The sequence below is a fragment of the Cebidichthys violaceus genome, unplaced genomic scaffold (assembly GCF_023349555.1).
Source record: "Cebidichthys violaceus isolate CVI_PGR_0920_01 unplaced genomic scaffold, fCebVio1.0.p SCAF_22, whole genome shotgun sequence".
Lineage (NCBI taxonomy): Eukaryota > Metazoa > Chordata > Actinopteri > Perciformes > Stichaeidae > Cebidichthys > Cebidichthys violaceus.
Genome location: NW_027176395.1, coordinates 6,390,542 through 6,405,433, shown reverse-complemented (window position 1 = coordinate 6,405,433; position 14,892 = coordinate 6,390,542). Strand labels below are relative to the sequence as shown.

Below are 14,892 nucleotides of genomic sequence, written 5' to 3'. Positions count from 1 at the left end.
ATCAAAATCAATGTTCTGTGAAAAGTTGGAACAAGAGCATCTTACGCTTTACTTTTGGCTTTTGCCAGTTGAAAATCAATTTGGCCGATGTTACCGATGGCGTAATCTGTTATTACTGACGTCAGGACAGTAGAGTCACTGCCCATCTTTCGGCGCAGGCTGAAAACTCACCTCTTCAAGAAGTACTGCCCTGAGCCTTCCACTTAGCATTTATTGTATTCTTATTGGTTTGTTGCACTTATTGTGTTTGTATTAGTTTGTTTCTGCACTGTACTTTTGCTCTGCTTCATGCTCTTAGATGCTTGTTTAAAAAAGGAGATGCACTTATGACTTCTGGTGACTAGTAATTCTCATGAATACCTATGCTGAAGACACTTATTGTCAGTCGCTTTGGATAAAAGCGTCCGCTAAATGACTGTAATGTAATGTAATAACTCCAGATATTGTCTCGATTCCGTTCTACTACTTCTACAGTTCATCGGCCTATGTGGCCAAATAATCAAACCTGCATTCAGTCACACACACGGCAGCTGGAGAGCCTATAGTCGCACGGGGACTCGCCTCGAGCAATTACCTGAGCGGAATGTCCAGAATTGATGCACAACAACATCGTGCATAGAACTTGGTGTTACGCGGATTAGGCATCGAACGATCGGAGAGTTCAGAGTGTAGGCGTTGCCGCTACTCCTTCCCTCTCCCTGCTCCACACCCGCCTCCTTCAGCCCACCTCTCCGACTATGAATAAAACAACTTGTCCTGAATAACGTGCTCAGATGTTGGGTGGAATGCGTGATGAATAAAGAAGAAGAAAAAAAAATTAGTTCGCCAATGTGCTTCTGGGTCCGATTTTCTGCTGTTCCGAATGCAGGCTGGGGCAGAAGATGCAAACTGACTGAAGATACTCATCTGCTGGACTGGTTTTTCTTCTTCTACCTACAGTGTAGGGATGTGAATTTGCACGATGGACACACTGTATGTGTGTGTGTGTGGCTCAGGGGGACGGTAGGACAAGGCACTGAGGACAACGCAGTCACAAACCTTGGATGTTAAGCTTGTCATGTCTGTGTGTGTGTGTGTGTGTGTGTGTGTGTGTGTATACTCAACCCCATCACAAATAAACCAATACTGCCTTGTCCAATCATGGCGATAGAGAGCAAATTAAGGAAGCAAGTAAAAAGGAGAATAGAGATGAAGAATAGCCTCGGAGAAGGACAGTTCGATTATTGGGAAGTAATTATGCAGGCACGAGGCAGTGATCGATCAATGAGAAATATATTAATAATTCCCCTGCTACCAGTGCAGCTCAATTAACCCCTTAAACAGAAAGGGCTATATCCCAATCAGGAAAGTGAAAAAAGTAGCTCTAGGTGTTCATTTGTAACACTAGAAAAGTGCACTCAGAAGAGCGTCCACCAGGTGAGTCTCCCTCTCCCCACCCAAACAAAAGACAATTTAGTCACACTGGAATATCATAGAAAGAAAAGCCATTTGTTAATCTTGTATCACGCCTTAATTTGATGGATCACAACACATCAGTTATGGAATTAATCTGCAGATGCTCCAGTTTAAAATGAGAACAACCATTTCTGATTTTTTGTTTTTCACTAGGTGAGGCTTGTTTTTTTGCCTAGCGGATTTGCACGGATTAGCTCTAACAGCAGTCATTGACAGTAAGAAAAACGGTCAATAAACACTATTGTAAAACAATGTGACTGACCGCACACACGAGAGGTCCCGGAGCATACAGTCATAAATGAGCGCGAAAGATATCAGGCTGATGGGTCCAGTATTTTATGAGATTAGCCGTGGACAGACAGACACACACGCACCCAGGCATACACACTCATGATCTCCGCCAGGTGTTATTAAAAAAGCAGCCGTTAATGGTGCCTGATTAGTGAGAAAGAATGGGCTTGCATCATGCAGAGCCACAACAATGGAGTTCTTTACATTAATAATTAATCACAACCACCTGTGTATGTTTCTTATGGCTCAAAAAAGAACTGTGCAGTCAGCAGGCCCTGGACGCCGTAAGCAGTTAAAACAGCGATAACAATGAATACGGGATTAGGTCACACAATAATACTGTACAGTGATCTACAGTAGTTGTATGTGTGGGATGAATGGAGGAAGAACTGGACGTGAGCGTGCGTAGTGATCGCCGTCGTGGTTAATCCTTTTTGTTTTCCTTTTTAAAAAAAAAAATCAACCTTTAGATTCTAACTTCATCAGAAAGTCTCAAACCACACTCTAGCTTGGTCACACAGGTATTAATGATAGTCATATGGTCATATAGTGTTACAGCATCCAACTTTTATTTATTTTTTCCCTCAGAGTATCTGCTGAGTACTAGTCCTTTTTTCCAAAATGTCATATCTGGAGCCCTCATTAGCGTGAATTGTATGTGAGATAACACAAGGGCCAAGAATTGCTGCGGCCTTTAAAAAAAAAAAAAAAAAGAGTCAGCAGGCCGCTTTGACCGAACAAATATAACTTATCACTGTCATGTGAGGGGGGGGGGGGTGTTTGTATATTTACTTCCTGTTTTATTTTGATAGTCACTCTCCACACCTGCCGCGTCTTTTTGCGCTTCCTGCGTCCGCTCCCCGATTAATCTCACCTGTCCGTCCTTAACCCTGTCGCTCACTTGTCCACTTCCTCATCAGTCGCTCACTGTTCTCATGTACCATAAGCATGTGCTGACGCCATCTAGCGGGTGTCTCTTCCGATCAACTTTTAGACACACAGAGGGAGAGAGAATGTTTCGGCGAGGGGGGGTGAAGGAGCATTTTCTGGCTTTTTTTTGTTTCATTCTCCTGCCTCCCCTCCCGCCCCCAAACACTGACCCCCTTGATTCCCAATTAAGGAAGTTGTTCTGTTGTGTGGCAAATGAGCTGGCACGGTGCTCTCGTTGGCGTTTTAAGGACACAATGGCCTCTTGCGCACAAGACACACACAAAAAAAGCCAAATGGGCTCCAATTCCCAAAACGGCCTCCATCTGAAACTATTCGATTTTGCGCGCAGACACACACGCACGCCCACACACACGCAAAACCGGGAGAGTGTGCGATTTAAGTCCAATCCAATTTCCGGACACACACCAAAGGGGGCTCGGTGATTCATTGAGAAATCACGAGAGAGACTAACTGTTGGAGCTGTGCGCTGGCTGCTGTGTTACAATAAAGACACAGGCACCATTACGGCTGCGCCGAGGTGCGCTTCAGACGCGTCCGGAACAACGGAGGGCTTCTTTTTATTCCCCCCCTTGCGCAAGGGGAGAGAAAAAAGACGTCAAATGAACTGACTTTTTTCTTCTTTTTTACCGCATGTGCTGGCATGACAGCGGCGAGTGGAGCTGCCACTTTGCGACCAAAAAAATATGTGCGCCGAATACAAGCAATTAAGCAGAGAGACGCAGCTGACGGGTTTTTCCAATTAGACGACTCCGTAACACGCGTCGCTATTTTACAACTTTAATCGATGCTTTGCTGCTCGGAAAAAAAACTCGCTGTGAATCTGCGATTTAGTTGCGAGAGAGAGAGAGAGGAGAGTGGATGGGGGAAGAGAGCGACGCTGCATCCCGCTGTTGACAGAGAGACCACTTGTGTGCCGCTACAACTGTGCCAAAGAGACAGGGAGTCTTTTTTTGGAAGCCACCGGAGCGGACCCGACCGGCATATCAATCAGCGTCCCGGGGAGCACCGGGGAGGGAAAGGCATTGTTTTAAAGGTGTGTGTGTTGGGGGGTGGGGGGATTTGAACAGAGAGCGGGAGATGGCACGTTTCCCGTTTAAAGCAGGGTGGACATCAAGCAAACAAATGTAAAAAAACCAACAAAAAAAAACAGTTCCCTCCGTCTTGCCGCGGGTGCGCACCGGCGAGGAGGCGCAAGAGACCCGCAGGATCATCGATTCGCACTTTGAGATCTTGCGCTGCTGCTGCTGCCTGTGTGACAGGAGCAGACGGAGAGGAGACGGTGGAACGGCGGGATTACCGGGCGCTTCTTCTCCCATAAAAAACGAAAGATCATTATTTTTTTTTGTTTAATCATGAACGCCAGGATATTGTTTTCGCTCGTTTGTTCTGCTGCGTTTTTCACCGGGCTGCAGTGCGCCTCGACAAGGACCACGGCGGGGATGGATGTCCCCACCGCCGGCTTCGGCAACGTGAACGTTGGCGGCGGCACCAGCGGGGAAACGGGGAGCAAACGGGACTCGAACCAAACCCTGAACTCCAGGCTCAAGAGGAAAACCCTAGCGGTGGATTTTGCGGTCCCTTCTCTGTTGCGCTATTACCTGGCGGAGTTCATAAAGAGACCCCTGAACGGCGACTGCCAGACTTTCAGCGGGTGCTACGCGGTGCGCGCAAACTTGAAAATGCGCTGCACACCCCTGCAGAAGACCGTGTCTACTTTTGCGGACTCCGCGCCGAGGAACGCGTCCGCGGAGGGACAGCTGCCCTTCTCCCACAAGCGGCCGCTGTCCAAAGTTCTGAAACTGGGCTTGACGAAAGCCAGCAGGAAATTGAACCAAGTCGTGGTGGAAATAGGAGAGGATCTAGTGCGGACGGGGTGCGGGGGGTTATCCGTGCACGAGGAGGCCCCGGCGCTCGACCTGGAAATGGACCTCACAACTATTCTGGAGTGGTGGCTTGGCGCTGAGGGGGCCCGGCTCAGGGTCCGGCTCATCCCCGAGAAAAAGGCGCAGGTGCCCGGGATGGAGGATCGCTACACCGCGGCCATACGCGCCGCAGACCCGCGCCTCTTCCTCCAGATATCCTCCAGGGGTGAGTTTGTTCTCATTTTATTTCCTCAACTCTCCCTCCCCTTCTCTTTTCTCTCTCTCTCCCACGTTCACATGCACACACGTGCCACGACTCGGCAGTGGTGCGTTCGAGTTGCTCCGTCACGGTTGTGATTTTGTTTTTTTGACGTTGAATCTAATGTGTCTAAAGATGCGTGTGCTGCTTTCAAGGCAAAAACGAGCGTGGTAAAGAAATGTCAGCACATGGAGGAGGACCTATCTATTTGTAAACGATGACTGGTGTGTGTGTGTGTGTGTGTGTGTGTGTGTGTGTGTGTGTGTGTGTGTGTGTGTGTGTGTGTGTGCGTGCGTGTGTGCCTGTGTGTGTGGAAGAGAAAATAACCCTCCGTGCATTTGGAGGTCTGTTGCTGTGATCTGGGGGGGGCCTCTCCAGACTCCCGTTTCATAATTGATGCCCACAGCAGCACGGAGAGACGGAGAGGCGCTGCATGTTGATTTCATTCCCCCAACTCTTTAGATTTTTGTTTACCAGCTGGGATCCACGCTGCATCTTTAAAGGCTTCCCTTGGTTTATCAGTTCTGAAGCGCTAATGATTATTTCATTTGGGGGGGGGGGGGGGGGGGGGGGGGGGTCTACATGTGCAATTATATGCGAGTCCATTGGTTTCTCCTCACCTTAAATACATTTTAAAAGAACAATGCTGTGTCTTTGGGGATCAGGCACCAAATTGAGCCGTTATCTCGCAGAGAGAGAGCGAGAGAGAGAGAGAGAGAGAGAGAGAGAGAGAGAGAGAGAGAGAGAGAGAGAGAGAGAGAGAGAGAGCGATCCTTCCCTCTTCTTCTAAGCATTGCCACAATCAGTGCAATTGCTTAATCACTTTGATGAGGAAGGCTGGCCCGGAAAGGGGAAAAAAACACACACACAAAAAGCAACAGAACCCATCGCGGAATGTTGGGCTGGAATCTGACATAGTGAGGAAAGAAACCCCAGTCTGTGGAAACAGCAGCTCAGAATGCATATTATTACATTGTGTGTTGGTTATGATTATGATTTTTTTTTCTCTCTGATGATGAAACATAACAGAAGCCCTGCAGCTCCCGGCAGGCATTCCAACAGCACAGCTTAGCAGGTGGGAAGCCAGCTGGGGACGATGGCATTGTGTTTTACGGTACACCGTTCTTGGCATCGCAGCCATTGAGGAGGCGCTCTTTAGCGAAGCACTGAACCCTAAAACGGTTCCAGTGGAGCTGCTAGTGAGTGGCAGCGTCCAGCTGTGAATGTGTGTAACTGTGAAGGGGGAAAAAACAACCAAATAAAATACACATGGTTTACTTCCTCCTAAACTCACCAACTGTTAGTTATTTACTAATTTGCATATTTAAACATAACATATCAGAAAACTTACAATACAAAAAATATGTTTTAATGTAAGTAATCAACTGGGATATTTTAATGGCGATTGCTATAAGATGCATTTTTTTTACCCTAGTCAGCTGTGTAGTGTCTTAAATTAAATGTATGGCATTTTTACAATACATATCTTATTTTGTCTATACGAGTCAGAGATCTCCACTTCACTTACATTCACCAAACTTTTTTTATGGCTGTTGATAGTATTTTCTGATTTATGGAATGATACAAAGAGATATCGAAAGTTCCTTCAGTAAAAACGTTTGACTCAAATATGTCAACTAAAGAAACAAGAATATTGAGCCTCGCTTTATCCAATGTCCACATATCTGTTCTAGAAATGTATGCAAACCCAATAAGAATGCCTCGTTTAAATATCTAAACATTTCAAAAAGTTTGTAAAATGTTTACTCTCTTGACCTGAGGGTGTCTTCCCATGAAGCTGGACTCTGTCAATTCAGCAAAATCTTTACCTAAACTATTTATTTTTTGGTGCCCCACCCTAACCAAAATTTGAAGAAAATATATGCCCACACCCACGCACTATTTTCTTGTTCCTAGTTCTTCATTTACTCTACATGGACATGAAATATCCACTGCAGCTCCAAGCAGGCATTCCAATTAACACAGCTGGTATAGTGTTGGCAGGTGGGAAGCCAGCAGGGGATGTTCTTCTCAGTGGGGACCTGAGATGGATCTATGTGGCGTTCTGGACGGAGATTGACACCTGGTTGTGCAGCAGTTTTGGTGAAGTGGTCGGACATGGGAAATGCAAGTCATACGGTATGATGCACTATAAGGCTCAGAGACAAAATATAACTGAAGACAATTTCAAAGGCAGCCGTTTCAATGATCTAACCTTGAAACGATGGATCTAATACGTTTTAAAAGAAACAGAGAAGATAAGAAGTCATTTGAGCTTCCTTCCTCAATGCACACTATTCTGTTACTGTATGTGACTCTAACGTCCACGATCATTTCTCTTACCTCACATCTCCTCCAGCCTTCATCTTCAAAAAACCCAGAAACTGATCAAGTCTTTAATCATCACAGACGCCTGCTGCTCAGAGGAGCAAGGAGAGTCCCTGAAGGCAGCTTCAGCAAGGAAATACTGTATAAGGGCATCCGTTCATTTGAAATCTGCTCCGAAGGGCAGCGTTGAAACCGTTACTTCTTGCCAAACTACTGCAAAGACGGGTGTAACGACGCACCGCCGTTACCTATGCTGCGGACAGTATTTGAAATGTGATGAAGTTACCAAGGAAAACACACACAATGTTATTGGATGTTTATTGTAGGACTGTGAATGCTGGGAGCCATGTGCACAGCTGGGACAAAGATGTTCATTTTAGTTCTCCCTGCGAACAAACAAATAGACAACTGCAATGAGTGACTGATTGAACAGGGCAGATTTTAAGACTGTCTAATTAGTTATGTGGCAGAACAATATTGTATCGATAGCCAAGATAAAGGTTAATTTAAATATGGCAAGAACTCACCTCTGCCTGTTTCCTCTTCCCAGGGTGTTCGGGGAAAAATAGTTCCTCAGGAGCTTGAACACCCATTTATAGTTCTGGGAAGTACCAACCACAGGAAACGGGTAGGGGAGAAGTGAAGATATGTGTTGCTCTGTTTATTTAGATAAATTATGTGTTTATAATTTACTCTATTTATAGGGATGGTAGATATTGGTAAATTATTATTGATGTCTGTGGGTTGGTGAAATAATGTAAATATTTATTGTACATATATTGTTATCGATATACTTACCTGTAGATGGTATGTCTGGGCTAATTAGAGTGACGAGGTGTATAAAAGGAGCTCATTTTGTTTGTGTAGGGACACTGGTGTGAACTGGTGTGACCTTTGGTGTGACATTAGAATGTCAAAATAAATGAAGCTTCATCTGAAACCTCTTCTGGACTCCTGATCTGCTTATTTCCCTCCATGGCTGCTCGGACATCCTAACAGGAAGTCAGAAATGATATTAGCAAGCACTTTTTAAAACTGGTGAAAACTGAAGCAAGCAGTGGTCGGTAGAAGCAGAAAATCATGTTTTAGCCGCCTTAAAAAAGTGTACACTTAATTTGGAAAGTTTAAATGCTTTACCTTTCCGTCCAACAGCCCTTTCTGCCCGCGGAACTGAAGACGTTATGTCGCTCTCTTCAAAGCCAAAAGACTCCTCTGACAAAAACAGTACTTTTACAGCTGCATCACTGGGTTTAGTTGGTTTTGTGTTATTGTGACTTGTGGATGCAAACTAGCGCGTCCACACAGCCGTGCATTGCTTAGCTTCGGTGCCGGTCTGCTTCTCCACCCGGGAGCGGGCTGTAGGTAACACACACTGACTATGGATATACAGTATAGGTAGTCGTCACGCAGAAATGACGACTAAAAATGTACGTACTTCGATCCAAATGTTAAGGTTTGGATTTGAATACATAACAAACACCACAAGGGGGGCTGCAGAATAATATAAGAACCTAATGGAACAACCGTTTAAACTTTAGGCATTAATAAATACATATTTCAAGTTAGGGACTATAGTGACAGTTGTGGTGAAGTAACAGAGTCTCTGCAGCACAGGTGGACTCCATAAGTCTCACGCTGTATTCCCACTGCTTCCTGCTTCCTGTTTGCAGAGTCGCCCTCATTATCATAAGCTGTTATTACATTGGGACTTTTCTACAAGGACCAGACGGACACAAGCCCCCAAAACCACACACACACACACACACACACACACACACACACACACACACACACACACACACACACACACACACACAGACTCATTTATCGTCCCTCCACTATTCCCCCCCATCCTGTAATACATACTCCTTTCTGCCAGTGTCACGCCTCCCTCCCTCCCCCAACCTTAAATTACTCAACTCAAGGCTCCAATGTGTGTTGTCTCGCTCCATCAGTTCCTTTACACCCGCTGATTGGCCTCTGTTTGGCATATCCCTGTGTAATATGAACACTATACACTTTTTTTTTCTTCTTTCCCAGCCTCCGGTAAGATGCCGACTATTAGCGTGACGTAAATACCAGCCGCAGCAACCCGGAATAATTTGACGATCAAGCGAACGCGCCTGCGGGAATCAAGGCATTAAAACTCTGCGCAGTACATTTACACTCACTCTTGCCCTATGGGGCCCCTCGCTAATGAGGAACACTGCGTTGAGTTATGGTGGGTGGGGGGGGAGACAAGTGTCGGGCAGGTGTGATAAAGAGTTGACCTCTACTTTATTAACCTCTGTTATGTTCGCCAAAGCGTTGGCATAAATAGGTTGCGGGAGAATTGTTAAAACGATCTCATCATCGGAGGGGGGGAGGGGGGGCACCGCTCGTGTTCCTTGGCGGGCCATTAACAAAAAAGAGTCTCCGTAACCGTAACAGGAAGCCCCCTGAAGTGGCGTTATGCTCGGGACGAGGAGGAGGAGCAGATGTCCGGGCACCCGTCTCGCCAATGTTTGGCCCCCTCAGCTGTGCCCCGAATGCAACACACACACACACACACCACACACACACACACACCACACACACAATCTGCCCCGTCTGCCAGCCCCTTTGAGAGGCTTACAAAACAGAACGTTTTCAGCCGTCAGGCAATTATTGCAATTTGAAGTTAGATTACACAGCCGCTACTTTTGTTTACCCCGCGTCGCTTGCAGCCCCACTTTTTTTTTGAGAAGCGGTTTCTCCTTGAAGGATGGATACGCTTTTTAGGTTAAATGCTTTTTCCCTTTTTAATTTAGATTTTTTTCTCCTGACAACGTAGCTGGCATGTTAGGCCCAAGAGCAGCTGGAGCAGCGTTCTTTTAGAACCAATGATTGCGTAACAGTTGACTTTGTTGCTTTTTTCTTGTATTTAGTTAATTTTATAGGGCAAAAAAACACAGGGATGGACTTTCATGTTATTTCATCATGATCTTTTCATTGATTAACATTATTTGAATAAATTAATTACATGGTGGACTAGTTTTTGCAGTAACTATTTTTGCCTTAATGCCAGTGAAGATAAGGCACCCGATTAGAAAGTGAGTCAGAACTGATCATAATTACAGCCGGAATCATTTGTCAATACATCGGTCAGTGAAAAAAGAGATTTTGATAATCAATAATTTCCAGATTTTTCTTCTTTCGGTTGAACAGGACATAGTTTCTGACATTTCTTAGGCTCAAAGCATGAATTGACGAATCAAGAAAACAATCACAAGATTAATCAATAATGATGATAACCTTTAGTTGCTGCACCAGTTAGATGTTTTTGGTTGACTTGGATCATATCCATGATGGCATCATTCACGTCCAGAGCTTTACTGACACTGTACTGCTTAAAAGCCATCTAAAGGACCCCGTTACAGTGAATAGAATTCAGAGTTGACCTATAAAAAGCCTCTAATTAGAGTGTAGGGTGGCGACTAACGATCATTTTCCTTCTGTAGATTATTTTATGGAGGTATCGATCTAATCATTTTGTGTATAAATGTCAAAAATATCATCAATAGCTCCCAAATCTTAATCTTCTGACCAAAAGTCAAGAATACAGACTTTTATATGACATAAAACAGCAAAACAGAACCATGCATTGAAGAACTGAAACTCTGTGACAATCATCAAAATTCTTCAATTCAGCGATCAAATAATGAATACACAGATTGTTTTCGTGCCATTTGACCATCAGTCCAGACTATATGATTTCATAACCTCCACACTGAAACTTTTTTTCTTAGCGTTCAACATTTGTAGGATTCACATTTTCTCACTTCTTGGACCAAAGAGGGAAGAGTTCAGGCTTCCTGTGTGGTGACGTTGGACTGGCATCATGAGAGTGTGTGTAAACACTTTGCTGGGAACACAGCTTTGACGATGCAGTATACTTGTTGACCTTTAATTTAGTCCGCCCAGGTGGAAGGCTGCGGAGCCACCGGGAAAAACAATACAAAAAAAATGACATGACATTGCGAACGAGTGCATGGACTCGTGGTAATCAATGACACCCCTGACATTTAAACCTTGTATCAATCAGCCGCTAATGGGAAAATCGATAGGAAGTCAGAATGACATGCCACTTTATTATTTATGCATTTCTATGATCGATTCACTTCATTTGCGACACCACCAATCCCCCGGCGGACCCTGGAGCTGCCGATCAATGGCGCAGGTCGCAGCGGGCACGATAAAGCGCACTTGTTCCTGCGTTAGCAGCTAACCGGGGCTTGAGGGCGAGACCACGCTCTCCTGTCTTTGTCAAGGTCTGTGACGAGCGTCGTGCAGCAGTGCTGAGAGGATCTCTCATTGATTCACTCCTGTTTTTTGGGGGTTTTTTTTAAATGTGAGCGATGAGACTTTCACGACATCTGCAATGCAAACACCCAGAAGCGGCAATCGGAAATCAGCGCTAACCGAGTGCGGTCGCAACGATCTCATTACCGCCCTGCAACTGTCACCGCATGCTTTGGAGTTCAGGAAACGGCAGTTTTTCTCCGCATTGAAAAAAAAAAGAAAAAGTAATGAGATAACCTCTGAACCCACTGAGATCCGTTCGGGACGGTCACATTCAACAGGCCTGCTGTCGGCCTAATGAGACGGCTGATTCTTCTGGACTGAAAGGGAATGAGGGGAATCATTTATTTGGCTGGTGAAAACATACGGCCCCCGTGCGCCCGGCCCTCACATTAGTTGGCTCCTTCTCAAGTGCTCAGAAGGGGAGGGGGAGGAGGGGAGGGCGGTGTGGGAGAGCGCAACTGTTGCTCAAAAAAGACAAGCTGTTAGCATTCTGTAGCCGGCCACACTTAAAATAAAATATGAAAACGCAGAGCTTGCCAATTTGGGAGCTCCGCGGATAAACACTTTGACAAGGTAAACAGCAGCTAATGCCTTCTGCGATATTAATCACCCTCGTTGTAGTTAATGCTTGTGTCGCTGTTTTGTAAATTAGCGGGCAGTCAAGGTGACTTTAGCTGTGATTTCCCCCTTTTTTGTTTTATTCTCCACTTCTTATTCAGCACTGCCTTTTTCTCCCTTGTCATTCCTCCAATGTGTTTTTCATTTAGGCTTTTTTTTTTTTTATACCTTCAAAAAGAACAACAAAAAAAAACCTGTGGAGCTGACTGTTTGATTAATGGCGATGCTTACGAGAGGCTGCGGCGCAGGAGTTCAGCTCTGAGCCTGGTGCGGAGAATGTACAGGAGCCGAGTGTGAAGCTCGGGCACCACCACGAGATGCTCCACTTCCATAATGAGAGAAATAAATAAACGAGGGGGTCGTACCTTTTTTTTTCTGGAACTGCACTCCACACACTATATGGGGACATCTATTTTTGTATGCGTTTGCCAATTTAAATGCCAAGATCCCACACAGGCCCAATTTAGCTCCTTTTCTACCTTTTTGTAGGCATGCTGTGTCATTTTTGTGTTGAGCACACTCGGTGTACTTCTTAGCCCTATGGATGTATATAAGGGGACCAAACATTTAATACACGTGTAGTAAGATCTCCTGTACAAATCCCAGCTATTGTCAGGGCCGTGGGTTTCGTTTTTCATTGATGTTATCTCTTTTGAGTCAGCACACATGAAGGCATGTGTCTTTTGTTTGGGGAAAGTAACCTCTTTAAATGTGCATGTGGCACCTATTCACCTCAATTATAATTCAATTAATTTCATTGATAAACCCCTGGACTTAAATAGCTGTATATGTGCAAACATTTCTGCTCCTCTTCAAAACTGTCTGCCCATTCCAAACATTTCCCAAATACCAATGTTTCCTGAGAAGTCGAGAATAAAGTCATAATATTTTGAGGGAGTAGATGTATTATTGCGAGAATAAATTTGTAAAAATCTGCTCTGCTCTGCTATCTTAATTATCTCTCAGAGTATAATTATTATTTAACAGTGGCTCTAATTCTCCGTCGTAGCCTAGACATAGACTAGAATTCCACTTTTTATGTTATTATCTTGCTAATTAGAGGCTGTATTAGATAATTGCTGGGGAATTTCCAAATTCAACCTTCCTTGTAATCGGTTTGCATTAACTAGAAGCTGTTTTAGGATACCCACATATGTACCTGGTGTTACAAAACGTTTGGTGTCAATACATGATTTGCAAATGCAGTTATTGCAAAATTTATTTAAAACGACGCATACTTATTTGCTCAAAGCTCAGCATTGTTTCACCTCTCGGTTACATTTGGAGCAGCGTAGAAATAACCAAACTAATAGCCATATTTGATTATTGACATGACATCCGCTGCCTGTGTGTGAGTCATCTTCTGACTCCCAAGTCCCAAGGATCTTTCTTTTTAAATTTGCATTTATTCCAAAGAAGCAGATACATGTCTGAGGTCTTCTCTAAATGAGGTCTCTCTGCAGCCAGCTGTGCTTCCTGCTGCCTGTGTCCTCTCTTCCCCCATTCGCTTCCTGTCAGCATCTAACTTGGAAGGAATGAGGAAGAGGAGGGAGGGGAAGTGAATGAGAGCCTTTGGTCTCAAAAAAGTCTCATCCTTTGGATTTGGATCTGAATTTAAATTGGCATATCATAAGAAATATGTAGCAACCGAGCAAACAGATATGTGAAGCTATGGCTAATAGAGGCTGTAAATCTCTTTAACTTCAAAACATGTATTACATAGATTGTCTTGTTGTTATTTGTGCAGATATTTGACTTAGAATCAACAGTTTGGAGTTTCTTTGGACTTTAAAGCTGTAGTAATTTTATTTATTTTTTTCAGTCACTTGTGAGCAGCAGAACAAGCTAAAAATTGTGTTAGCACGTTGCTAGCAAACATTTGCCTGGCATTAGTGGGTAAACCTTTGCAAAGGTGCACCGTATATTTCTTGCGAGCCAATCAGAGCAGACTGGGCTTTTTTTGGGAAGGGGTCTAGACTAAAACAGAATGTTTCAGACAGAGGTTGAATACAGGTATGTTCAGACAGACAGCATGAGGAAAATAAAGTGTTTAGTGAACATTAAAGTATATAAACATGTTCTCGCAGAAACCCCTTGACAACTTGACAATGAGCATGATATGTTTCCTTTAAGCACAAATTCCAGAATTAAATGCTCCGCATTGAGTTGGGTGGCAACATTTTCCGAGTTCATCACTACAAGTGACCCCTTCCACAATTTAGGTATAATGTATAATGTGAAAATAATGATTAGTGCAGCTTTAATGAGCGTGATAGATAGGAGAGTGTTTTATTTCCTGAGGTCCTGGAGGAAGCTTTTTTCTTTAATTTCATACAATTTTCAAACAAGGCGGCAGCATAAAGGATAGGAGGATGTATAAAAAAAGGGATCACTTTAAGGATAGCGTAACACACCCGTTGTCTTTCCAGTCCAGTGAAGCACTACCACTAAGCTTTTTCTCTGTTCTCGGTTTTTCACACGTCTTAAGCCAAACTCACATTTGAGCTCCATCAAACCAGTCCCTGTGACGCTAACCACTGAACACGGGGCATCAGACGGGAACGCAGATAGTCTGAGGGAAAAAAAGCTCCCAGCGTCCACCTGGAGTTAAACAGACATTAACAGATGTGACACGGTCGCCGTACACACACAACGCCCAGGCCTTAGCCTTAGAGGAGCAGTGCTCTCAGGCCACATCCCCAGCTCCCTTTATGATCCGTAAAGGGATCGTTGAAGAGCGCCAGCAGCATCCTCATCACAGGACAAAACCCACTTAATGGGATGTGATTCGCCATGAAAGGGCGA

General features: G+C 44.5%; 1 protein-coding gene across 2 annotated transcripts in view; it reads left to right on the top strand.

Annotated features, from left to right (window-relative positions):
* The first annotated feature begins 3,764 nt into the window (after positions 1–3,764).
* The window catches only part of alk (ALK receptor tyrosine kinase), a 365,563-nt gene continuing 354,435 nt past the window's right edge, over positions 3,765–14,892 (top strand). Inside the window, exon 1 of one of the 2 annotated variants that reach the window (XM_068717693.1) lies at positions 3,765–4,785. In XM_068717693.1, coding sequence (XP_068573794.1) covers positions 4,050–4,785 — 736 coding nt within the window. In that variant the 5' untranslated portion in view covers positions 3,765–4,049. The remainder of the gene's footprint in view (positions 4,786–14,892) is intronic. The other variant, XM_068717694.1, reaches the window with a different exon arrangement.